The 25,464-nt window shown below is 39.8% G+C and overlaps 1 protein-coding gene across 3 annotated transcripts in view; it reads right to left on the reverse strand.

Annotated features, from left to right (window-relative positions):
* The window catches only part of uts2r2 (urotensin-2 receptor 2), a 116,925-nt gene that overhangs the window by 71,791 nt on the left and 19,670 nt on the right, over nt 1-25,464 (reverse strand). For all 3 annotated transcript variants that reach the window (XM_052032745.1, XM_052032744.1, XM_052032743.1), the window contains exons 3-4: nt 15,898-15,973; nt 2,059-2,101 (exon numbers count right to left, since the gene is read on the reverse strand). In XM_052032745.1, the coding sequence (XP_051888705.1) occupies nt 2,059-2,101; nt 15,898-15,973 (119 nt within the window). The remainder of the gene's footprint in view (nt 1-2,058; nt 2,102-15,897; nt 15,974-25,464) is intronic.

Below are 25,464 nucleotides of genomic sequence, written 5' to 3' on the forward strand. Positions count from 1 at the left end.
TGACTCTGAACAACCTTTTTTGGTTCAGGGGTAGTTCAGGATGCCAGTGATGTCCACATCCCATGAAGAAATAAAATAACAGATTATGGAACTAATTTCATGTTTATTTCTTTCTGCATTGTCAATCATGAGTGAGTGATGAAGAAAATTGAAAACAGATTGGAATAATTCACTTTATCCACTGGACCAAGCCTCAGTTTAAATGGACTGGGTTGAGGGGGTACGGAGAGGTTCTCGTGTGTAGGGACCCAATAGCTGACAGTGCACCTGGAGCCATACAGCACGGAAACAGGCCCTGCTGCCTACACTAATCCTATACTGCAGCATTTTTATTCTTCCCTCATTCCTTACACACTGGGGATAATTTATAGTGGTTAATTAATTTTCCAACCTACGCATCACTGGAGGAAACCCATGTGGCCACAGAGAGAACACGCAAACTGCATATAGGCAGTGTTGTGACTGCTGAACTGAACTACACAGAGGTTGTAGCTGGGAGATATAAAAGGTCTTTATTCAACACTGCAGATCTTCTGGAGAGAATTTAGTTCTCCCCTCTCTATACAATGTTTTATACTTTTTAAACACAAAGACAACAATAAACGATTAACTACAGTTTCAATGGCTGTAATCACCTACTAAACTTTAACATATTTGAGTGTAGACAAGTAACTTTGCATAATTACATATTTACAATGGCAGCACATCTGAACTAGCAGAACCTCTTTGAATATTCAAATACCGGTGGCAGGTCCAAGAGCTTCTGAGCACAAACTCCAAACACCCAAAATGTACCTGCTTTGTTACAATGAGGGATGGCTCCCTGAATATACAACTAGTCAGAATATTAAGTGACAAAACAGACCTATCCTGAACTGTGCATTAAGTGGCAGGAATATGCCTTTAACGGTGTGTCAATACAGGAGATGGCCATTTAATGTCTTCCCTGATCTCATCCTGATTATCATGAACGTTCATCTATCGTCTTCCCCTATGCACAGAATCAGAAAGTCCCACACCCAATGATTGGTTTTGCCGGCCTTAAAGTATAAGCTGAAGTTAAATTGTGAACAGGTATTTCCTGAAGACTGGTTCTCATTTCGGTTAATATCTGCTACCCGTAATTTCCTAACTCCAGAATCTGATGTCAGTATTGAACCCAGGTCACTGGCATTGTGAGGCAGCAGCTCTACAAGCTGCATCACAATGGCATCCTAACTGAATTGTCCAGGTAAGGGAGTGCAGTCTCCACTCCCTTCAATGTACAGCCTCATTTGAATATAAGTTACTTTCTCTCACCTCATAAACTGGTACATACTTTGGGAATGTCAGTAGTCAGGGAACTGTGGGAACAATCCTTTTGAGACAATAGTTGAAGGGACTTTCTTAATTTCATGCCTTTACTGTGGTAGAACTCCTGAGAGACTCTGCAGAAGTATTATCAAATCAAAATTTACAGCAACTGGCCTTAGATGATCAAAAACCTAGTTAAGGATTTGATGGGCATCTTGAAAGAGGAAGGATAGACAGAAAGGGAGAGAGGCTAAGAGAGAGGATTACGGAGCTCGGGGCTTATGTGAGGCACAGAACAACCATCCATTGAAATGGATCGTTAACTAGAGGCTTGGCTAATTCTAGTCTTCAGATCAACTTCAATGTCACGTTCAAAAAGAAGAAACATCAAACAGCTACTAAGATTCTAGATGTGGATAAGTCTTCAAAGTAATGGGACAGATTGTGTCAAGGGTAAATTGGATAAATCTGCTAATGGGCAAAGGGATAGTGAGTCAGTGGGGGGTGTTCACAAAAAGAACAATGTGATAAAGAACCAGCTTATCGCCCTAAAAAGCAGTGAGTTTCTTATTTGCATGCCCTGCCCAGACTTCCATCATGTGATTATAGGATTAGAACCATACAAGAACCCTGAATGATGCATCAAAGTAAAATTATCTTTCAGCTAGTCACAGAAGAAAACCTTTTCAGCATCCAGCAGTGTGAATTTTTTTTAGAAGAAGCTTGCTACTTAAATTTAAAAGTCCATTCCATTGGGTCACTTACCCCACCATCCGATCCGCCCAGAGACAGTCCTCTCTTCGCTATACTGTGAATAAAAAGCAAGTTTTGAGACCACAAAACACTTTGAAACCCGGAAGAAATTATTTACATCTGCATTTCCCACATGTCACTATATTATTCATTTTGAGTGGGCACTACCTCGTTTAACTGAGGCAAGACATGTTTCAAGATTTATCTTACATAATTTTGGTGTTTCCTGCTCACATCTTTTCAATGAACATCTTGTGGACTTTTTTTCCCACAACCAAAGTATTAGATTGCATGAATGAATGTGGTACAAAGCATCAAAAGTGAAAATATCGACTCAGAGTCAATAAGCAAAAGAACTGAAATTGCTGAGGTGAGAGAAGGGAAAAGTATGTTTTTTTTCCTGAAAAGGCAGGAATACAATTCTATGGTCTTGTCACGGCTTCTTAAGTTCTAGGTTGGAAACTTATGCATAGGCCGCTTGTCCACCCAACACAATTCTTAGTGGTATAACTGGGCACGCTCGACTTCAGGGGTGCCCCTGGGGATCTCTCAGCCTCCCACAGGAATGCTTCCTCTTGTATCTTTCTTGGGCCACATCCCCACTTTACACCACTGACAGTTAACTGGAGTCCCACTGAGGCCTTAAGAAAAGTTCCAAACTTTAACAAGGTGAAGGAAATTCACAAGATCACAAGATCACAAGATAAGGGAGCAGAAGCAGGCCATTCGGCCCATCGAGTCTGCTCCAAGGAAAAGGGAAAAAGAAATGGGGTGGGAAAAAAAGAGAGAGAAAAAAAAAACTATTCTAATCCCATTTGCCAGCCTTATCCCCATATCCCTTGATACCCTGACTATTTAGATATCTGTCTATCTCCTCCTTGAACACCCCCACTGATCTGGCCTCCACTGCTGTGCGTGGCAAGGAGTTCCACAATTTCACCACCCTCTGGGTAAAGAAACTTCTCCTCATCTCTGTCTTGAAACTGTACCCTCTAATTCTAAGATTGTGCCCTCTGGTCCTGGACACGCCCACCAAGGGAAACAGCCTAGCCACATCTACTCTATCCTTACCTGTCAACATTTTAAATGTCGCTACGAGGTCCCCTCTCATCCTTCTGTACTCCAGCGAGTACAGTCCAAGAGCCGACAAACGCTCATCGTACTTAAGCCCTTTCATTCCTGGAATCATTCTCGTAAATCTCCTCTGAACCCTCTCCAACGTCAGCACATCCTTCCTAAGATGCGGGGCCCAAAACTGCGCACAGTATTCCAAATGAGGCCTCACTAGCGCCCCGTAGAGCCTCATCAACACTTCCTTACTTTTATACACTATACCTCTCGAGATGAATGCCAACATAGCATTCGCTTTCTTAACCACCGATCCAACCTGGTGGTTAACTTTTAAGGTATCTTGTATAAGTACCCCCAAGTCCCTTTGTACTACCGCACTATCAATCTTCTCTCCTTCTAGATAATAATCTACCCGCTTATTTCTACTTCCAAAGTGTACAACTGCACATTTCTCAACATTGAATCTCATCTGCCATTTTCTTGCCCATTCTCCTAAACTGTCTAGGTCCCTCTGCATTCTTTCTATTTCCTCTATGCTCCCTACTCCTCCACTTATCTTGGTGTCATCCGCAAACTTAGCCACACAACCATTTATTCCATCATCCAAATCATTGATGTACAAGGTAAAAAGGAGAGGCCCCAACACCGACCCTTGCGGCACACCACTAGTAACCGGTAACCAACCAGAACGAGATCCTTTTATTTCCACCCTTTGCTTCCTGCCAACCAGCCAATTCTCCACCCATTTTGCTACCCTGCCCATAATTCCATGACCTCTCATCTTATTAATCAGTCTCTTGTGAGGCACCTTATCAAAGGCCTTTTGAAAGTCTAAATACACAACATCTACCGCCTCTCCCTTATCCACCCTACCTGTGATTTCTTCAAAAAACTCCAATAGGTTGGTCAGACAGGACCTCCCCTTCACAAAACCATGTTGACTAGGTCCTATCTTGCCTTGCGCCTCTAGGTATTCGGTAACCTCCTCCTTGAGGATAGACTCCAATAATTTTCCCACCACTGACGTCAGACTAATAGGTCTGTAATTGCCTTTGTGCTGCCTCCCACCTTTCTTATATAACGGAACTACATTCGCTACCCTCCAGTCCTCCGGAACCATGCCAGAATCTATCGATTCCTGAAAAATAATCGCCAACGCCTCCGCTATCTCCACAGCCACCTCCTTCAGAACCCGGGGATGCACCTCATCCGGTCCGGGAGACTTATCAGCCTTAAGCCCCTTTAGTTTTCCAAGCACCTTCTCCCTATTAATCTCAATTGAACTCAGCTCCAATTCGTGAGACTCCTGACTAATGGGCACATTGCTTATGTCCTCCACGGTGAAGACCGATGCAAAATATTCATTCAATTCCCTTGCCATCTCACTATCATCCATTATAATACCTCCTGCACCGTTATCAATTGGTCCTATGTCAACCCGTGTCTCTCTTTTATTCCTTATGTATTTAAAAAAACTCTTAGAATCCTTCCGAATGTTGTCCGCCAGCTTCCTTTCGTAACTCATCTTTGCTTTCCTAATGACCTTCTTAGTTTCTCTCTGCAGATTTTTAAAATCGTTCCAATCTTCTGTTTTCCCACTAATTTTTGCTACTTTGTACGCCGCCCCTTTTGCTTTTATTTTATCCTTCACCTCCCTCGTTATCCACATCTGTGCCTTTTTTCCATTCAAAACCTTCTTTTTTCTTGGAATATATCTGTCCTGCATTGTCCTTATTTCCTGTAGAAATTTCTTCCATTTTTCCTCTGCCGTCCCTCCAGCTAACTTACTCCTCCAATCAATTTGGGCCAACTCATCTCTCATACCTTTGTAATTTCCCTTATTCCACTGAAATATCGATACACCAGTTATCAGCTTCTCCTTCTCAAACTTGAAACTAAACTCAATCATATTGTGATCACTTGTTCCCAGTGGTTCCTTTACCTTTAGTTCCCTAATCACCTCGGGTTCACTACACAGCACCCAATCCAAAACAGCCGATCCCCTGGTGGGCTCCTCAATAAGTTGCTCCAGAAAAACATCCCTTAGACATTCCACAAACTCACTCTCCTGAGTACTACCGCCTTGCTGCATTTCCCAGTCCACCTTCATGTTAAAATCCCCCATAATTATCTTCACATTGTCACTCTGACATGCTTTTTCTATCTCAATCTGCAACTTATGGTCCACTTCCTGACTGCTGTTCGGGGGCCTATATATGACTGCTATTATTGTTCTTTTACCCTTGCTATTTCTCAGCTCCACCCATAAGGATTCCACCTCCTCTGACCCAATGTCCTTCCTTTCTATTGATTTTATATCGCTACTAACCATCATGGCCACACCTCCCCCTCTGCCTACCCTCCTATCCTTCCTATATACTGTATACCCCTTGACATTCAGTTCCCAATCACATCCATCATGAAGCCACGACTCAGTGATTGCAACGATGTCATATTTATTAACCTGTAGTTGTGCCACTAGGTCATCTACTTTATTCCTGATGCTACGTGCATTTAAATATAGTATGTTTAGACTGGTATCTGCTATTGATTTTATTGTACCTCTATTGATCAGCAAATTAATCCATGAAGGAATTTTTTTTTCTAACTGTTAATCTGCAGAGTTAACAATACTGCTGAGAGTTGAAGATTTTGTTACAAAATTCACAAAAAGACCTAAAAATATTTGGGGTATTGCAGATGGAACAGCCATAAACCACTCTCCGATGCATCATTTTAAGGTAGAGTGGTCAGTCAGATTCCTTTAAAGGCCCCGAAGCCAAGGTATGCTCACCCTGACTTTGAGTCAAGAGCTTCAAATGTCCACCATTGTATTTCCACCAAGCAACTCCAGGTTCACAGTCTTCCTTTCACCCAGAAATATTGTCATTATTCCAAATAAGGTCATAAATCACCAAAGAGGTGAACTTGCTTTTAAACATTGAGATCAGATGACTGGTCTTCACCTCCAGTATCCATCAAGTTTTATGCTGTGCTATCTGCTGACAGACAAAATTAGAATTAATTGGAAATGAGTGAATTCTGCAAGCCAATAGCTCCATCCTACTTGTTGATAAATTGACTGGATGCCTGAACTATCATCAGTTTTCGGGAATCAGTTCAACTTCGCCCCCAAAACACTTTCATATGAAATTCCACCACCAGCCAGATCTTCTTATCCCCCTCCCTTTCAGCATTCTGAAGGGGCTGTTCACCCTGTGACCCCCAGCTCCTTTTTCATCTCCATCAACCACTCCCCTTCTCAGAACATATTCCCATTCAATCACTGGAGATGCAATGACTCCTTGTCTTTATCTGTGTTCCACTATCCAGCAACCCAAAACGTCCCGTCATGTGAAGCAGCAATTCACTTGCAGTTCTTCCAATTTAGTGTATTGCTCATGATGTGGTCTCCTCCACATTCGAGAAACATAACACAGATTAGATGACCACTTTGCAATAACACCTCAATTCTGTTGCAAGGATGAACCTAAGCTTCCAATTGGCTGTTACTTTAATTCTCCATCCACTCACACTCTGACCTCTCTGCCTTCTACACTGTCCCAATAAAATCCAACACAAGCTCAAGGAACAGAACCTTGTCTTCTGTCTAGCCACTATGTATCCTTCAGGAATCAGTATTGAATTCAACAACCTCAGACAATATCTTTCCTGTTTGATCTGAACTGACCAGTGCTGATGCAAGATCATCCAACTGTAACATTAACTCAATTTTTCTCTCTACAGATGCCAACTGATCTGCTATGGTCGAGGGTCGTTTCTCGGATTGTAAGCCTGTGTCTAGTGGTGTGCCGCAGGGGTTGGTGCTAGGACCTGTTGTTGGTAATTTATATAAACCATTTGGATATGAATGTACAAGGCATGCTTAGTAAGTTTATGGATGATACTAAAATAGGTGGTGTTGTAGATAGTGTAGAAGGTTATGAAATATGACAGGGTTATCTTGATCAGCCAGGTATGTGGGCTGAGAATTGGCAAATGGCTTTCAATCCAGATAAATGTGAGGTATTGCATTTTAGGAGATCAAACCTGGGTAGAACTTATACAGTGAATGGTAGGGCCCTGAGGAGTGTTACGAAGCAGAGAGACCTAGGAGTACAAGTGCATAGTTTGCTGAAAAAGGCATCACAGGAAGATAGGGTGGTGAAGGCAGCGTTTGGCACACTGGCCTTCATCAGTCAGGGCACTTGAGTTTAGGAGTTGGGAAGTTATGTTGCAGTTATATAAGACATTGGTGAGGCTGCCCTTGGAGTATTGTGTCCCGTTTTGGTCACCCTGTTATAGGAAATATGTTGTTAAACTAGAAAGAGTGCAGAAAATATTTACTAGGATGTTGCCTAGACTTGAGGGCCTGAGTTACAAGGAGAGGTTGCGTTGACTAGGACTTTATCCCCTGGAACGTAGGAGATTGAGGGGTGACCTGATAGAGGTATACAAGATCATGAGAGCACAGACAGGGTGAAAGCATTTGGTCTTTTTCCCAGGGAGATGGCACTAAAAACAAGAGGGCACAGGTCTAAGATCAGATGCAAGAGATTTAAGAGGGACATGGGACAGCTTCTTCATGCAAAGGGTGGTGCGTATTTGGAATGAGCTGCCAGAAATAGTGGTTGAGGCGGGCACATTAGCAACATTTGAAAGCTGTCTAGGTAAGTACATGGATAGGAAAGGTTTGGGTCAAACGCGGGCAGATGGGACTAGCTCGCTGCGCAACACAGTCGGTGTGGACGAGTTGGGCCGAAGGGCCTGTTTCCATGATGTATGACTCTATAACTTGAAGCAATGTTTTTTTCTCCTCTCTACATCCCCTTTATTTACACACCTTCAAATCTATCAACCATAATTAACAAGCATTCTTTACCCTTTCTGAGATGGCAACATCAGCATCACCACATGGACAATTTATTGTCAGGTAGTCAATTTTTTTTTTAAACATTATACTTAATATTTTGACTTGACAGAAAAGCCAAGGTTTTTGTAAATCATTGAGTGCCATGTTCTGTTATGAGTGAAAAAAATATTAATCACAAAACAGACTACACAATTCACTTTAGTTCATGTTGGATAAACTCCTTATCTAATATTGCCAACAAACATTCTGTTCCCTTCTCTGTCACGTGTTTCTTTCTCCTCCTCTTTAAAGTTATGTGATTCCAAGTTCCATATTCTCACTGCTTTCTGGTAACTTTTGTTTCCTGAATTCTGGATTTGATTTCTTGCTGATTAGCTTCTGTTGAGGGACTCCTGTTTTGCTCTTCCACACAAGTGTATCTTCAATCACACCTGCCAGAATTTTATAGTGAAACATTACTCTTCATCTGTTTCTCTTCCATTGCAAGCAAGCCCAGGTTGGTTACACTTTACTGATACCACAACTGCAGGACTAAACCCACTGCCCGGTAAACATTTCATGAACCCTCTTCAATTCTTCCACATCCATATAGCAGTCATACAACATAAGAGCTCATGGGATTGTGAATAACATATTAGCATGGATACAGGATTGGCCAAAAGGACAGAAAACAAAAAGTAAAATACGTCAGTGAGTTGTTAGAAGGGTGTGAGATACATTATGATTTGGCAGGAAAACCAAATGTTTTTACATTGTAAGGAATTAGTATACTGTGGGATCTTAGTGATTCATAAAGCACAGAAAGTTAACATGTAGGCATAACAAGCAACTAGTAATGTTGATCCTTATTGCAAAGGTGTTGGAATACAAGGAGAAGGCCAGGAGTAACAGTAAGACTTTACCTCCACTACTATGTACTGTTTTGGTTTGCACACTCAAAGAAAGATAAACTTGCCTTGGTGGGAAAAGAGGTAGTTATGAGGAGTAAGTAAAACTGGTCAATTCACTGGAATTTAGAAGAATGAGAGGCAAATCATGATGAATTAAACATGAAATAAGCAAGATTCAGAAAGATAGTGTCAATTAGATGCTGTTTTCTCTGGCTGAAGAATCTAGAACAAGGGGCATTGCTTCACTACGAGGAGTTTGCCATTGAAGTCTGAGATAAGGAGAAATGTCTTAATGCAGAAGATAATGAACTTGTGGAGTCCTCTAACCCAGGTGCTTGTGCTTCATCAGTTGCCGACTATATTTAAGACTGAAGTCAACAAATTTTGGGACACTAGAAACTGAAGGGTATTAGGATTATATTTTTGTTTTCAAGACATTTTTCTATATTTTCTACTCTTACGAATTCCTTCATTTTCTGACCATTATGCTTAGTTGTCCATTTTTTCTCCCCAGCTCTGCTTCACCTTCCTTTTTAATTACAGGTACTATACTTCCTATGCACCAGTCCTCTGCTGCTATGTTTTTCTAACAAATTATTAAATATACTTAATAATGCCACTGCCACCTTTTAAAATGTAGAGGTGTACTGCAGCTGGACCATGCAGTTTGTTTAGTTTACTTACTATTCCTCCTCTTTTCATTTTATTTCGGTTTCATTATTTCTAGTCTCATCTTCTGATATCACATCCATCTTATCCATCTCCTTGGAAGAGCATTGAAACAAAGTAATTGTTTAATATTTCTGTATTTTTACTATCATTATCTGGGATTTAATTTTGTCCATCATAAATTGTCCTTCTGTTTTCTGATAGCTCCATCAATTTTATTGTTGTCATTACTTAAGCTAGTTATAAGTCAAACCTGTCATCAATCTACAAGAATGGGAAAACTTGCAGATTTAATTTATTCAGAGACTTGCACCAATTGTTTTTCTGACTTCTCTTCACATTTACCTTTGTCATGCTTCCTTCAACTATTTATTTGATTATAGTCATTTCCTCAGCTTCCAGTGACTGTATATTCAACCACATTGTCTTGTTGGTGTTTCATTGGTCCTTTTTTCTAGGCCAAATATATATTTACCCAGACTGTGATGAACATAGTTTTAACTATTTCCTTTTGCTACTCTACATTAGTAAATGCCATCTGGAATGGGCTGCTAGAGAAGGTGACGGAGGCAGGAACAGTAACAACATTTAAGAGGCATCTGGACAGATTTTGAATGAGTAAGGCATAGAGAGATATGGAATTAATACAGGCAAGTGGGATTAGTACAGACAGACATGATAGTATAGTCATGGTGGGCTGAAGGTCTTGTTTCTAATGCTGTACAATTCCATGACTAGCATGGTTCTCCTTTTCATTTTCCTCAGTCCCTTGAAGCTGGTGCACTTAAAATCTATGAGGGGCTTCTTCATCTTCTCAATTATAATCTTTATTCAGCTATTCATAACTTGTTCCCCTACCTTTACATCTCATTTCTGCTCTCGTTCATTACAGTTGCCAGATTCCATTAGCAAATTTTCCCTTGTGAACTTCTTCCACATTAAATTAGATAGGAGTGTTTTATACATTGTGGAACTTCATCTTAAAATCACTTTTAATCATCTCTCTTGCCAATTAATGTTGGGGGAGTTGAAATTCCCTGACTCACTCATGTGTTTTCTTATTTATTTCCCTAAATTCCTTGCATATCTATTCTTCCAGCTCCCCTATTCAGGAAGGTTGTCTGCAGATTTGTGAAATTAATGTGATTTATTTTCCTTTGTCATTACATATATGAACCTTACTCCTGTTTTCTGATAGATCCATCAATTTTATTACATCATTACTTAAGCTAGTGTTAAGTCAAACCTGTCATCAATCTACAAGAATGGGAATACTTGCAGATTTACTTTATCCAGAAGCTCACATCAACTTAAATAAAATGTAGTAAAAATACCAACTTCAGAAACTGGGAAATCTGAAAAAAGTAGGAGAAAAGCTTCAAAATGTCTGAACCAGCCTCAAACACTTAATAATTCAAAAACCAATGAAAAATTGAAAAATAGTTCTGAACTAATGCCCCTGGCCAAGATTGCTGCTTCATGATAATTGAACAAGTTCAATTCAGTTTCATTTCAACCAACTTCGGCATATTGATTAGCATTTTGGGATCATATTCTCTAGGTTAAGTTTGTTTTTCAAACAAAAGCTGAAGTCATACAGCTGAATACTGTGACAAGCAAGAAGGAATTACACTGTAAATATGGTTGGAAATAAAACTGTATTTAATATTCCATCAGCAGGATTATTGAAGTACTGAACATAAAAGTATAGTTTTTTTTAGGATTGATCAGTTGAAGGACAAAGTGAACTCTTATGTTGTAAAATGTATTCATTAGGTAGCCCAAGGATATTCATTTTTAACAGTCAATTTTGAAGAGTACTATGATTCTTCTTACAAGAGATGATATGAAATTAACTATGGACGCAAAGTCAAGACAACTGCCTTCACATAATGCATTGTGACATACTGTACCCACATTTGTCTGATATTGTTAACCTTATAAAAGATACCATACACACCCTTTATAGCCCTCAACCTAGTCTTGTTGAATCCAATGCAAGCCCTCAAGGCGAGAGACTTGCAACCACAGCATATATGCTCTATGCTCGAGTTAATCCATGAGAATTACAATGAAATAGGTTAGATTACATCACCTATTTGCTAAATGAAAGAACAAATATCTGATGTTTCAATGTTTTCTGCTCCTCAAGCTTGTTGTAGTGGATGTATGCCAACATCCTCTAAAGGTAACCCAACAGTCACCTTGTGTGGGTTATCACATTGCCTTTCATTTATTCCAGATCCTCAGTTTCATTGCTTCTGTAAATTCAAAGCTGCCAACTTCCATTTGCTTTGCATGGGTACTCTAAATAGGTTCCAGGTGTAACCTTGATTGTGACCATTTTAAGGACTGTATAATTGGCCAATTGCTTTATCTGTTGCAACATTGTTTAGTGTGGAACATGCCCAAGCTTCTGTCTGTGGTAGAAGGTCACAAAAACCATTTTTAAATTTGCCAGTGATGCCATATTGAGAAGCATAGTTAGTATGAATGAGGGTGACAAATTACATCAGGACATTAATAAACTTGCAGAATGGATAAATAAGGATAAATGCCAGGCAGCACACGTTGGTAAGAATAGAGAGGTCATTTATTGCTTGGAAGGTTCTAATCCACAATTAATTAAATTGCTACTACATGTCAGCAAAGCCAAAAAGGAAAAACAGGCACGACAGTTTCTCTCCAGTGGAATAGAATTCAAAAGTAGGGACGTTGTACTGAATCTATATCAAACCTTGGTTACACCACACTTAAAATACTAGCTCTAGTCACAAAAGTAAAAAGGTCATGAGGGAGTGGAGAGGTTGCAAACAAAACAAATACAAGGGAATATACATCAGGAATGGATGAACAGACCGGGTCTCTTTTCCCCTGCAAAAAGGCAGCTGATGAGTAAACTAATAGTGCTCCTTATTTTTATAGAAGATTCTGATTGAGGTGTAATGGAGAGAATGTTTCCACTTGTGGGGAGGAGCATAACAAAGAGGTCATCATTATAAAATAGTTACCAAGGAAGTTTAAAAGAAACTTCTTTTCCAAGGAGTGATGAATGTATGGATCTTGCTAACACAGTGAGTGGTTAAGGTGAACAGTTTCTACATTTAGGGGAAAGCTAATCAAGCAAATGAGGGAGAGAGGAATAGAGGATCATGATAATAGATTTACATGGGGAAGGATGGGAGGAAGTTCAGCTGTAGCATAAACAGAGTATCAACTGGTTATGCTTAATGACCTGCTTCTGTGCTGTACACTCCATGGTCAGCTTTTCTTTTATTTAATAAACAAAAGAAAATAGAAGCAGGAGTAGGCCACCTGGCTCCTCAAGCCTGCCCCACCATTCAATATGATCCCATATGATCTGCCCCAGGCCTCATCTCTTCTACTGTGGGACAACTTGGTGACCATCTTGTCGTGAAAGTTCTTCCCCACAAGTGGAAACATTCTCCCTGCATCCACTAAATCAAAATCCTTCATAATTTTAAATAGTTCTATCAGTTCATTTGTTCAGCTGCCTTTTCCCAGTGCCAGTTCCCCAATCTTTCAAAAAGATACTGTATCTACTTCTTCTTTAAATACCCCTAATGATCCAGCTTCCACAACCCTTCAGGGTATAGAATTCTAAAGATTCACCACCCTTTGTTAGAAGAAATTTGTATGCACCTCAGTTATAAATTACTGCACCCTTATCTTATAACTATTGTTCTAAGTTTGAAAGACTTTCCATTGTAAATGGAAGTGTACATTTTCAGTGTAAAAGAGAAAGATACTGAAACAGGAAGGTGCAACCTGAAACAGTATGTCTGCCTCCAGCTATCCCTTCCTGTAAAAAGTATAGCAGCTAATTAATTTGACATGCTAGTAATACAAGATGCTGTAATTTGTGAAGCATCCAGTACCAGAAGCCCTGAAGCCACAAAATAAACACAATGGTAAGGAATCAAAAAAAAAGCCATCTGCTCCAAATGTGGGCAGTTGGTAACTACAAAGCAACATTATTAATTTAAGTGAAAACACATGGTCAAATCTTCATATGCAGTATGACTAGAATGGTAATGGTAGCTTAGAAATAGATTTAAAAAATGAATTCAGAGAAGTAAAAGAAGTATCTTGTAGTTGGTTTTCTTCCACCCACTAGCCCCCACCACCACCTCTCCAGAGTTAATATCAGGTTAAGATAAAAAAAATAATCTGGAGAGAATAAACGAAAAGGATTTAAGGAAATGGTCTACTAAATTGATTTGTATGAGGTAACACACTGGGCCAGACTTCATGTACAGGTCCTCCCCAGGTTACTGCAGGATTCCATTCATGTGAACGGTTCGTGACCCATCAAATCCATCCTGCTGATATCCCAAACACTTGTTTGTCTGTATGGGCTGTACACAAGTCCGACATTTGTAACCAGGGGAGAAGCGGTACTGTGAAACAGCTAAGAAACTAGAATACGAGAGCTCTCTTTGATGTCAAGACACAAATTTTAAGAACAAGCCCAAAATCTAAGTGTTATTGATCGTTAAGATCATTTTCAGACAATCCAACCTTCTGTAGTTTAAAATGAAGGTACGTTTCATTTAGGATTGGAACTCTTTTAAAATCCAACCAAAAATAACAAATTCAGTAAGGTTCTTTTCACTGTGGGTTCTAATAGTATTTCAGAGCTTGTCACAAAATGCACAGTTGAATAATTAAAGATTAGCCAAAATTTCCTCAAGAATTGATGAGGTTAGCAGAATTAATAGCACTTTAGTTATTCCATGCATGAGAAGTAGTAGTTGAGGAAAGGACAATCAGCCGCAGTGCAAGGAGTTTCCATTAAAACTGCAATATTGACAATTAATTTTACACAATTTTCATGGGAAGTTTAAGATATATTGTGTGTAATGGCGGATATGAGGCTTTATCAGAGGGACATGAGGGACTGCTGTGTATTCTGTTTCACAGAGACATGGCTCACTCCCAACTCTCCTGACACAGTGTTCCAGCCCGAGGGTTTTATGATCCACCGCATGGACCAGATGGCAACATTGGGTAAGGCAAAAGGCAACAGCATCTGCTTTATTTTAAACTCGTCTTGGTGCATGGACATGGCGCACAGATGTGGCGGTCTTGTCCTATTCCTGCTCCCCCAACCTGGAGCAATTGGCAGTGAAGCGCTGACTGTTCTACCTTCTGCGACAGCTCTCCACCATCATCCTGACTGCAGTCTGCATCTCACCTCAGGCAGACATCAAGCGAGCACTTGAGGAACTGAGTGCTGTAATCGACAAGAATGAAGGGGCGTACCCCGATGCCTGTCACATTGTGGTGGAAGACTTTAATCAGGCGAGCTTAAGGAAGTCTCTGCCTAACTGCTAGCAATACATCACCTGAAATATTAGACGGTTCAACACACTCGACCACTGCTATACCACCATCAAGAACACGTACCACTCCATCCCTCACCTACACTTTGGTAAATCTGACCACTTGGCTGTGCTTTTTCTGCCCGCATACAGAGACTGAAGAGTGCAGCACCAGTGAAAAGGAATATGAAGAGCTGGATAGCAGAAGCAGAGGAGCAAATTCGGGATTGCTTTGAGTCGGTGGACTGGACCATGTTCAAGGACGCGTCAGTGGACCTAAATGAATATGCCACAGTCATCACCGACTTCATAAGGGCACGGGTGGATGAGTGTGTACCCACAAAAACATTCCGAGTCTTCCCCAATCAGAAGCCCTGAACGAACCAGGAGATTTGTAATCTGTTGAGGACTAGATATGTGGCATTCAGGGCTGGCGACCCAGAGTCATACAAGAAGTCCAGGTACGACCTCCAAAAGGGCATTGCGACCACAAAGAGGCAATTTCGGACTAAACTGGAATCACAGATTCCAGTGGCAGGGCTTGCACGATATAACTTCCGACAAGGTGAGACCAGATGAGCTCAATGCCTTTCATGCATACTTTGATGGGGAGAACTATGAAACATCCACATGAGCCCCCACACCTCCGGATGATCCTGTCATTTGAGTCTCTGAGGCCAATGAATTGCTGACTTCAAACAGACAACCAGTCAGAGTGGAACTAATTGGAGCCAGTACACTTCCAGAAGGAGAATGGGGTAAAGTAATTCAGGCAATTATTCCTCATTTCCAATTATTGACATATGTACATTTGATTCTTTAATTCCTCACAAATCTACTACAGTATTCTAAATTTCACTTGATTGTACCTTGTTCCTTTCAAAACAATATATAAATATTCATGCTCACAAGTAAAATTACCAAGCATTACCATTCATTTTTTCCTCAATTTTCAATAATAGTTACTGATGCATTGTTAATTTAAAAAGTTTAAATGCAGTACCGTAGTATCCTCGCTGCCTCCTCTCGATTAACCACAGTGTCTTTCACTGCCCTGCCACATTTTGTTGGTGTGCAACCTGTGAAAAATAATTTTAAAAAATCCACTCAAAACAAAGGATCTAAAATCAAAATGGTTTTATGCAACATTCACGGAATCTTCTTAGTTTGGTAATTCAACAAGAAAATCTCCAAACTTCGGATGATGCTAGCACCAGCCAATAGACTGAGGTACATGATTCAAACCAGTTATTTCGGAAGATTTTGTACAGGAGGCCATTGTGCCTACTGGGATTATGCTAGCCCCCAGGGTTGCAATCCCATTAATCCCATTTCCCCCCATTTTCCATTCATGTTGCAATTTATTGTCTTTCACACATGCTCACAACCCCTTTGATTCTTTTTGCCTTTAACTTATTCTATGTGATAACTTAACAGTAACCAATCAGCACGTCTTTGGGACACCCACACAGTCACAGAGAGAATGCACAAAGGCCACACAGACAACACCCGAGGTCAGGAACAAGCCCAGGTAGCTGAAGCGGTGATTTAAATTAATTTGTGTCACTTGAGTTCAGCATTAATGTTTTTAAACTGACAATATGCATTTCAACACAATAGACTGTTAACATCTTGTAAGAGATCAATGTCCCTGATTTCCCAAGAAGGGATCTCCCCCCACCCCCCCACAGACTCTCCTTTCTCAAACTTACCTAGATAGACAATTTTGCTGGGCCTGATCAACTTGAAACCGTGCGACGACACTTTGAAAACTGGAAATGTAACCAAGTCCCGTTCACAGGATAGGACAGCCTCCACCCACAACATTCCCAGAAAAGCTTTGATAGACAGCAAAGGCCCACAACTAGCTTTCCTATCTGTCAAAGCTTTCAACCTTGCTTCTGAATTTGTCTAACATTCAGAAGCATCAAAAACTACTCAACCTAAAATAATTAAAAGCATCAAATATTTATTTCAGGAAATGAAATTATAAAATCAACTAAATATTCATCAATACACTTAATTAAAAACAAAACATGAAGCCATACACAGGTAAGAAAGATGTAATTGGTCTTATTCTTCCTTTGCTTTCCAGTAGCCCAACAAACCCCATTCAAGAGAATGGGCTTCCAAATCCTGCACCAGGTCTAACCTGACGAAGCATCCAAGCATAGATCCCCTTGTGAAGTTCGGCAGAAGGGAAAAATCACTGATTGAAACCCAAAGGCAAAACCCAGTAAAAATCTGAGCATTTAAGACCAGTTTTTTTTTTTGCAAAAACTATTTGCAAAGTACTGGTTCTACCAATCTCCATTCTAAGTTCTCATCAATTACACTCTTCCCACCATTCTAATTTCAGTTGCATTCATTGAGTTTACAAAAACAATTAGCAGAAAATAATAATTTTTTTCCTGAAAAAAAATTAGCTTGGCAAAGGCTAGCTGTCCTCTTAGGTGAAAAGGTGCTTTATAAAGGCAAACTACATCTTCCTTTCTTTCACTGCTGTGCATTACTGTAACAGAGCATAGACGGATGACTTTGATCAATGAATTACAGATTTTAGAGTGACATAACTCTGCATGGCTGGTCACAGCTCACTGTATCTCTTGGATCCTGTGTTTAGGATTCAACTGATGCATCTAATTCGTACTGTTATGGGTTTGAGATATTACTATAAGAACTGTGTCCTGGTCATTTTACCAATGGATCTGCATATCTGCAACACGTATATTGGTACGAATAACATCAGGTAATTTTATCCCTTGTGTCAGTTCATTCACTACTGAACAGAGACCCCAGCTGGCAACTATGCTAATCTGACAGGAAGTGCCTTGAATGTGTACTTTGTTAACAGGTGGCTCTGGTGAAATGGATTATTGACATTTACTTTGCAATAGTACAAATTACATTTGTAAGGCTGTCAACTCATCTCCCAGAGTAAGCTTAAAATAACATTCCTCAGGATTGCTTCAATTGCAAGCTAAAGAAAATTTGACATTTTGTCTTTAAAACCCATCTGGTGAACTCACTGTTTCTACTTCCTTGGCTTTCCATTCAATTATTTGGAGTATTGATTAGCCAGTTCTCGGGTTTTTGCCAGATATGTATGAAGAGAAACTATTTCAGTTGATATTTTTAACAGTGATTGAAGGGAAGAATGCAAGTAAAGGGTGGTACTTAAGTGGACAATAAAGACAGAAGGCAAAGGACGATGTATGATTAACTGTGCCAAAACTGCTTAAGTATCAAAAAGGGGAAAAATGAATTATGATCCGAGTCACAAAAGGCATCCACTGATTGGACCAGCTTATAAAGAGTGCAGTTTCTTCCAGTTAATGTAAATTGTGGCTGGGGTTGAGTAGCGACAGTGGAGAAATAATGGATGCCATCATAGGGAAGGAAAAGGATGAGAATATTTATGGAGAGAGAGGTGAAGGGAGGTTAAAAGAAAGGTACTAGCCTCTGATTCAGCCAATTCCAAGATGAATAGACAGAATAAAGACAAAGAGTATGATGGAGGAATCACGCTTATAAGCAGAAGATATTGGGGAAAAGAAAATAAAAGCAAAAATTATAGCCAGCAATCTCAAGATGGGATGCAGCTGTCTTGCAAATTTCAAACAGATTTGCACCTGAAACATTCATCTTCTTTTTAATAAAAGTACCAATTTATGAGCCAGGTTTTGCCACCCTGGAGGAGCAGTACTTACCACTGAGCTCAAAACATTTGTTCACAAGACTTTGGCATATTTTTTGTTAAGGTTTGATTTCATCGACCAAGTATAGTTCTACCATTTAACACTGAAAAAGGTTTCCTCACAAGGATCTTACCTACATATAGAAATCAGTTTTTCCTCATTCCTCCCCTTATTTGACCTCATTACCATCAGCTGCATTGCTTTGGAAAGTTAGTAGTAATACTAGGTCTAGAATTAATGACAACTGGTGACTTCCTGATCCAACCATGTAGACGCCATGACCAAGAAAGTTCACCAGCACCTCTACTTCCTTAGGAGGCTAAGAAAATTTGGCAAGTCCCCATTCACCCTCACCAATTTTCATAGATGCACCATAGAAAGCATCCTATCTGGATGCATCACAGCTTGGTAAGGCAACTGCTCCACCCGAGACCACACAAAACTACTGAAAGCTGTGGACCCTCATGGACTTTATACAGCTCGCTGCCTCGGTATAGCAGCTGACGTAATCAAAGACCCCTCCCACCCTGAACATTCTTTCTTCTCCCCCCTCCCGTCAGGAAAAAGATACAAAAGCCTAAAAGCTCATACCACCAGGCTCAAGGACAGCTTCTATCCCGCTGTTACAAGACAATTGAACGGACCGCTTGTAAAATAAGATGGACTCTTGACCTCACAATCTACCTCATCCTGGCCTTGCACCTTATTGTCTGCCTGCACTGCACTTTCTCGGTAAATGTAACTGTTTATTCCGCATTCTGCTATGGCATTTCCCTTGTACTCCCTCGATTACTGACGTGATGAAATGATCTGTATGGATGGCATGCAAAACAAAGTTTTTCACTGTACCTCAGTACATGTGACAATAATAAACCAATGCCAACTGGTGTCAGAAATGCAAGAACACATCAAGGAATAAACAAGAGGAAGGAAACTTGTCCAAGACAACAGGGACAATTATTTTTGCGGTTATGAAATGGAGTCAGAGATGATAAAAAATGCTTTAACATGGCAGGGATGGGAGAGGAGAGATGCAAGAGTATATACCTTGAAATATTATGGTATGGAAATCACTCTTCCCACACCTCACCAAATCCCTTGCTCCCAGTTTCAGTGTTCTTTCCTATCTCCTTACCCAGTCTTGCTAATGCAGATTACACCTGTCAGAGTCATAGCGTCACACAGCATGAAATGCTCTGATCCAATACTGAAAAATTCTCATTGGTATCTTGAGACAAAATAAAATTAGAAACTATGATTAAAAATCAGATAAAGAGGAGTTTTTAAATTAGCATAATTAAAAGAAATCCATCAAATGCACAGGTGGCTATAAAGTAAATCCTCCAACCACTGATTTATGAAAATGTCAATCCGGATTGCATTAATTACTTCGAAGTTGTAATTCTTCTAATTAAATTCTATGTGCAATCCACAGAAAGTAGAATGAATTCACTTCAAAACATGATGCAGATTTGTAATTAAATATAAGCATGCAAAAGAGCTCTGAAGAGAATGTACTGGCAGGATTAACTACATTAATTGATAATTGTTTAATCAGTAATTACTCATTAATTATTCAAACCCTTCTCAAAATGTAGCCCTCTTTACCAGCACGCTTTGGATTGTTTGCTACATTCTGATGGCTAACACTATTTACAATAAAACAATCACATGATAGAAGATAAAGACTATTAGTAAGGTATGATTAAGCACAACAAAACCATACAACCCCTCTCAGTTCACATCAATGCAATGCCAGTTCATAGAAGGATCGGTAACACCACATTATTTGATGGGGCCCCTAAAATAGCCTGCCAGCTTCACCAACCCAGCTAAACAGCTACCATCTTACAAACTACGGCAATCTCCTACTTTAAAAGAAACATTTGCTACAAAACAATATTTCCTACACGTCCAGGCACAATAGTGCATCAGCTTTAAAAAGAAAACTGCTAATTCTTTTCCTGTTGAAATTACAATTCAGACCTCTGGCAACACATTGTTCCTCTGGCTGCCACTTCATCCCCTTCTCATATTTACTGTTACATTTAAGTAAAAATGTGGGGTGCACTTGGGAAGCAAAATCAAAATGTTATAGAAATGGAATAGCTCTAATTAAGGGAACCACAATTATATACACGTCCTCATTAAAAACGTGCACAGTTCAGTGTAATCATTTACGAGGACAGCAAACAAAAGATCATCACTCTCATCAGCTACTTAAACAAAGTCTAATTCAGATTCAGGTCATATGGTTTCTGCAACAGAACAAACTTATTTTTAAACTGTTAGTCAGTATGTAACAGAAGCCAGGGGAAAGAATAGTTCATTTATCTCAAAGTTCACTATCCTTGTACATAACCCTTCCATCATAGTATCCAGATGTATTTTAAACAACTCCATAGTTCTTCTCTCTTCTACCCTAATTTAAATGTTTATTTTAAATATACCGAAGTAACTCCCAATATGTCTTATATTAACTTTTATTTTGTTTAAACTCTTTGCATTCTTGGCTTGCAGTAATAATCTGGTCTTACTTTATTCGCAAATATTTCTACATTATTTTAAGAAAAAATCTTACCCAATTTCCTTCTGCATCCAACTCCCTTCAGAACACCACCTTGTCTGGGGAAATACATGAACTCTACACCTGGATTCTAACTGGTCATGAATAGCTTCTTCTGATTGAAGTAGAAAATATTAGAAACACAACGGACAGCATCTGGTAAAATGACATCACCCTGAAATGCTATCCCTATATTTTCCTTCCACTCATATCCTGCTGGCCTCTTCAAGCATTTTTCATTGTTCTCTTGGCTTCACATTCCATTAATATACACATGGGCCAAATGGCCTGTTCCTGTTCTGTACTAGTTCTATAATTTTTTGTAATTTATTGCTTTGATCAACACTGCTTATAATACCACCTACTGTTGTGTCATTGGCAAACTTTAGCTACATAGCTTTCAGTTCCATCAAATGTAATGTCTCCAGGCTCTCAGTGGAGTGTGGCAGGTCACCTTGCCCATAAAGCTTCTTTAGCCCTCCTTATTTGACCATGCTTTGAAAGAAGGAAAAAATAAATGTTCGGTCTGAAGAAAAATTCTTCAAACAATGGCATTTTAAAATTATAGCTTGAAATGAGATATGGCAGCAGCTTTTCACAAATGGAATAGTAGAAATAGAGAGCTCTCCCCCACAAAGCCAATTAACAGGTTATTAAGTTGAGCTAGTGATTAATATTGATGGGCAATTGGAGTTGTTATGGATTGGTCACAAAACAGGCTAGAGTCTGAAAGGTCCCCTCTGGTTCTACCTGAGAGTGCAGAAGGACTATCTTTTTAAAGTCTCATCTTAAAGATGGCACACTAAATTGTGTAATATTCTCTCTGTACCACATTGAAGTGTCAGTCTGGATTACATGCCAAAGCATGTTCAGCAATGGAACACTACGGACCACCTCTTACACTACCATGAACTGATCTCTGATTGTGGGTATTTTTAGCACTTATATCTTGTTTTGCACAGTCTTTCTTTTCAAAACTGTCTTCCATAATTTATGTTCAACTTTTGTGTGCATTGTTGTCCGAATCTATGTGCCTTTGATGCTGCTGCAAGGCATGTTTTTCCATTGTATCTGTACCTCACTGTAAAATAAACACAATAAATTACAATTAGGATTCTTAGGGATCGGATTTATAAGCATTTGGAAAACCATGTCCTAATTAGGGACAGTCAGCATGGCTTTGTGTTGGGCAAGTCATGTCTTACTAACTTGATTGAGTTTTTTTTTGAGGTGACAAAGGTGATTGATGAAGATAGAGTGGCAGGTGTTGTCGACATGGATTTCCGTAAGGCATTTAACAAGGTCTCTTATGGTAGGCTCATCCAGAAGGTTAAGATGCATGGGTTCCATGATGACTTACCTGTTTGGATTAAGCGTTGGATTGCCCACAGAAGACAGAAAGTAGTATCGATTGTATTGGGGGTGGAATCGACAGTATCGATTGGACTTATTGTGGCTGGAGGTTCATGACTACTGGTGTTCTGCAGGAATCCTACTGGGAGCTCTGCTGCTTGTGATTATATCGAAATGACTTGGATGAAAATGTAGATGGGTGGGTTAGTAAGTTAACAGACAATACAAGGATTGGTGGTGTTGTGGATAGTGTAGAAGATTGCCAAAAGATAGAATGGGAAACAGATCAGTTGCAGATATGGGCGGAGAAATGGCAGATGGAGTTCAATCTGGCAAAATGTGAGGTGTTGCACTTTGGAAGATCAAATGTAAAGGGACAGTACACTGTTATAGCAGGAACCTTTACAGTGTTGATGTACAGAGGGATGTTGGGGTCCAAGTCCATAGCTCCCTGAAAGTGGATGCACAGTTTGATAGGATGGTAAGGTCAGTGTATGGCATGCTTGCCTTTATTAGTTGAGGCATCAAGTTCAAGAGTCAGGATGTTTGGTTGCAGCTTTATAAAACTCTAGCTAGGCCACATCTGGAGTATTGCATTCAATTCTGGTCACCCCATATAGGAAAGATGTGGAGAGTTTGGAGAGGGTTCAGAAGAGGTTTACCAGGATGCTACCTGGATTAGAGGGCATGTGTTATAAGGAGAAGCTGGATAAACGTGGGTTGTTTCTCTGGAGCAGCAGAGGCTAAAGGGTGACCTGACAGAAGTTCGTAAGATTATGAGAGGGGTAGACAGTCGGTATCTTTTTCCCCAGGGTTGAAAGCTCTAATATTAGAGGGCATGCATTTCAGATGAGAGGGGGCAAGTTCAAAGGAGATCTGTGGGGCAAGTTTTTAAAACTTTTTTTTAAAAACGCAGAATGGTGGGAGCCTGGAATGTGCTGGAAGGGTTGGTGGAGGAGGCAAATACGATAGAGGTGTTTAAGAAGTTCTGAGATCGGCACATGAATGTGCAGGGAATGGAGCAATATGGACATTGTGAAGGCAGAAGGGATTAGTTTGAGTTAGGTGTTTAATTACTAGTTTAATTAGTTCAGCACAACAGTGTGGGCCGAAGGGCCTGTTCCTTTGCCTGTTCTAATGTTGTCACTGTACTTGTACATATGACCATAAACTCAACTAAGTGCATGAGGTGAGGCTTAACCCATGACTTTCTGGCTTAGAGTTATGAATGCACCACTCAGCAAAGATAACACTTAATAAGATCAGTGTTTAACAAATAAAATTTTCCTGTGTTTTTTTAGGATATGAGGAGACGGGGTTAGAAAGATAGTCAAGCATTTTAAGAGCCTCCAAATCAACATTTTTGTCAATGAGCTCTTCTAGTGTTTTGTACATCTGTGTCATAAAAGAAATCAACACTGTATTTCCACTAACAACCAATTCCATGCAACCTAATGCTAGCTAGAATATGTTAACAAGGCCAACAAATGAGTAAGAACAAAGAAAACGTCTTATCAAGCCCATTCTTTCTAATGATTTATGTGCTATCATGATTTCATTATATTCATGAAATCTGTAGGAGAATCATAACTACAGGCAAATAAAAATTTCCACCCTGGATATTCCATGGATATTGTTGCAAATGAACTGAATCACTATTTTCTATAGACAAACATCATAAAATAGTGAAACCAGAAGAGAACAGAATTTTCAAGGTGACTAATTTGAACTGTGAAAGGCAATTTAAAAATTACATAGTATGAGCAAAAGTGTAATATCTTTAGTGTGATAACCTGAAACCAACTCATTTCATCTAGTTTCAAATTAAGCTTGGTATTGATTTCAATAACACAAAATTGACTTTCCTTTGCCCATCCTATTTGAGCTAGAAATTAGCTGTGAGATTCAGATGTACAAACTGCGTCTTGATTCCAAACTATGAAGTTAGTGGCTGGACTTCCACAGACTTTTAAGCCACTCCACTGCTCATCGCTGAGCCAGCCAACACAGTGAACTGCCACACATACAATCCCAGCCCTCTTGAGGTTCCCAGAGCAGATGGCATATTTTCACAAGGTTCTACTGAGGCACAGATACCTCACACACTCTTTTCTGTTGAGGTCCAATCAGGAGATTTGTTCCTAAAGTCCAGATGAACATAATTTCTTGCTGAAAACCTTTCTGCTCTCTTCCTCCTCCCTGCCTATGTTCATTTTTCCCAGACACACTGCTTGCTGGTGGGAAAATACCAACAAATTCACCAGTACCCGAGAGCAACCAGTTTGTGCAAGCAGGAGTGATCCCCTTAAATAATACTGGTGGGGTGGTGAAGGTCCAGAGTTCAGATATGCAAGGTTAAGAGCTGTAGCATTGAGGGTCTATCTGGGAGCAAATGAGATCAAATCAGGATTAATTGACGTGACATTCTCGCTACTCTACACACTTCTGGTGAATGTAATTGGTGAATGCCTTAAGTAACTTTCTTACCAAAACATTGACTGGCACAACTTGTGTTATAAATGTCTGTGTTCACATGTGTCACAATTTTGGAACCAATTCGGTGCCCAGAGCACACAAATAACAGGCACCAAGTGGCATATTTTGTGTCCCTATGGTTTTGAAGAGAAACATAAAGTCATGGAGTTGTAAAGCACGGAAACAAGCTCTTTAGCTCAACTCATCCATGCCAACCAAGGTATCTTCCCAAGCTTGTCCCATATCCCTCTAAACCTTTCCTATCCAAATGTCTTTTAAACATTATAAATGTACCTACCTCTATCACTTCTTCTGACAGCTCATTCCATACATTTCCCTTCAGACTGAAATCAAATCATTCAGATTGATGCAGCAACATAAACACCATCAGTTATTATAATTAAAAATTGCACTTAGAATATTTTCTTGCTGAATATTTATTGTGCAAGTTTTATAAGACTGGATTTTAGTTCCACGG

The sequence above is a fragment of the Pristis pectinata genome, chromosome 18 (genome assembly GCF_009764475.1).
Source record: "Pristis pectinata isolate sPriPec2 chromosome 18, sPriPec2.1.pri, whole genome shotgun sequence".
Lineage (NCBI taxonomy): Eukaryota > Metazoa > Chordata > Chondrichthyes > Rhinopristiformes > Pristidae > Pristis > Pristis pectinata.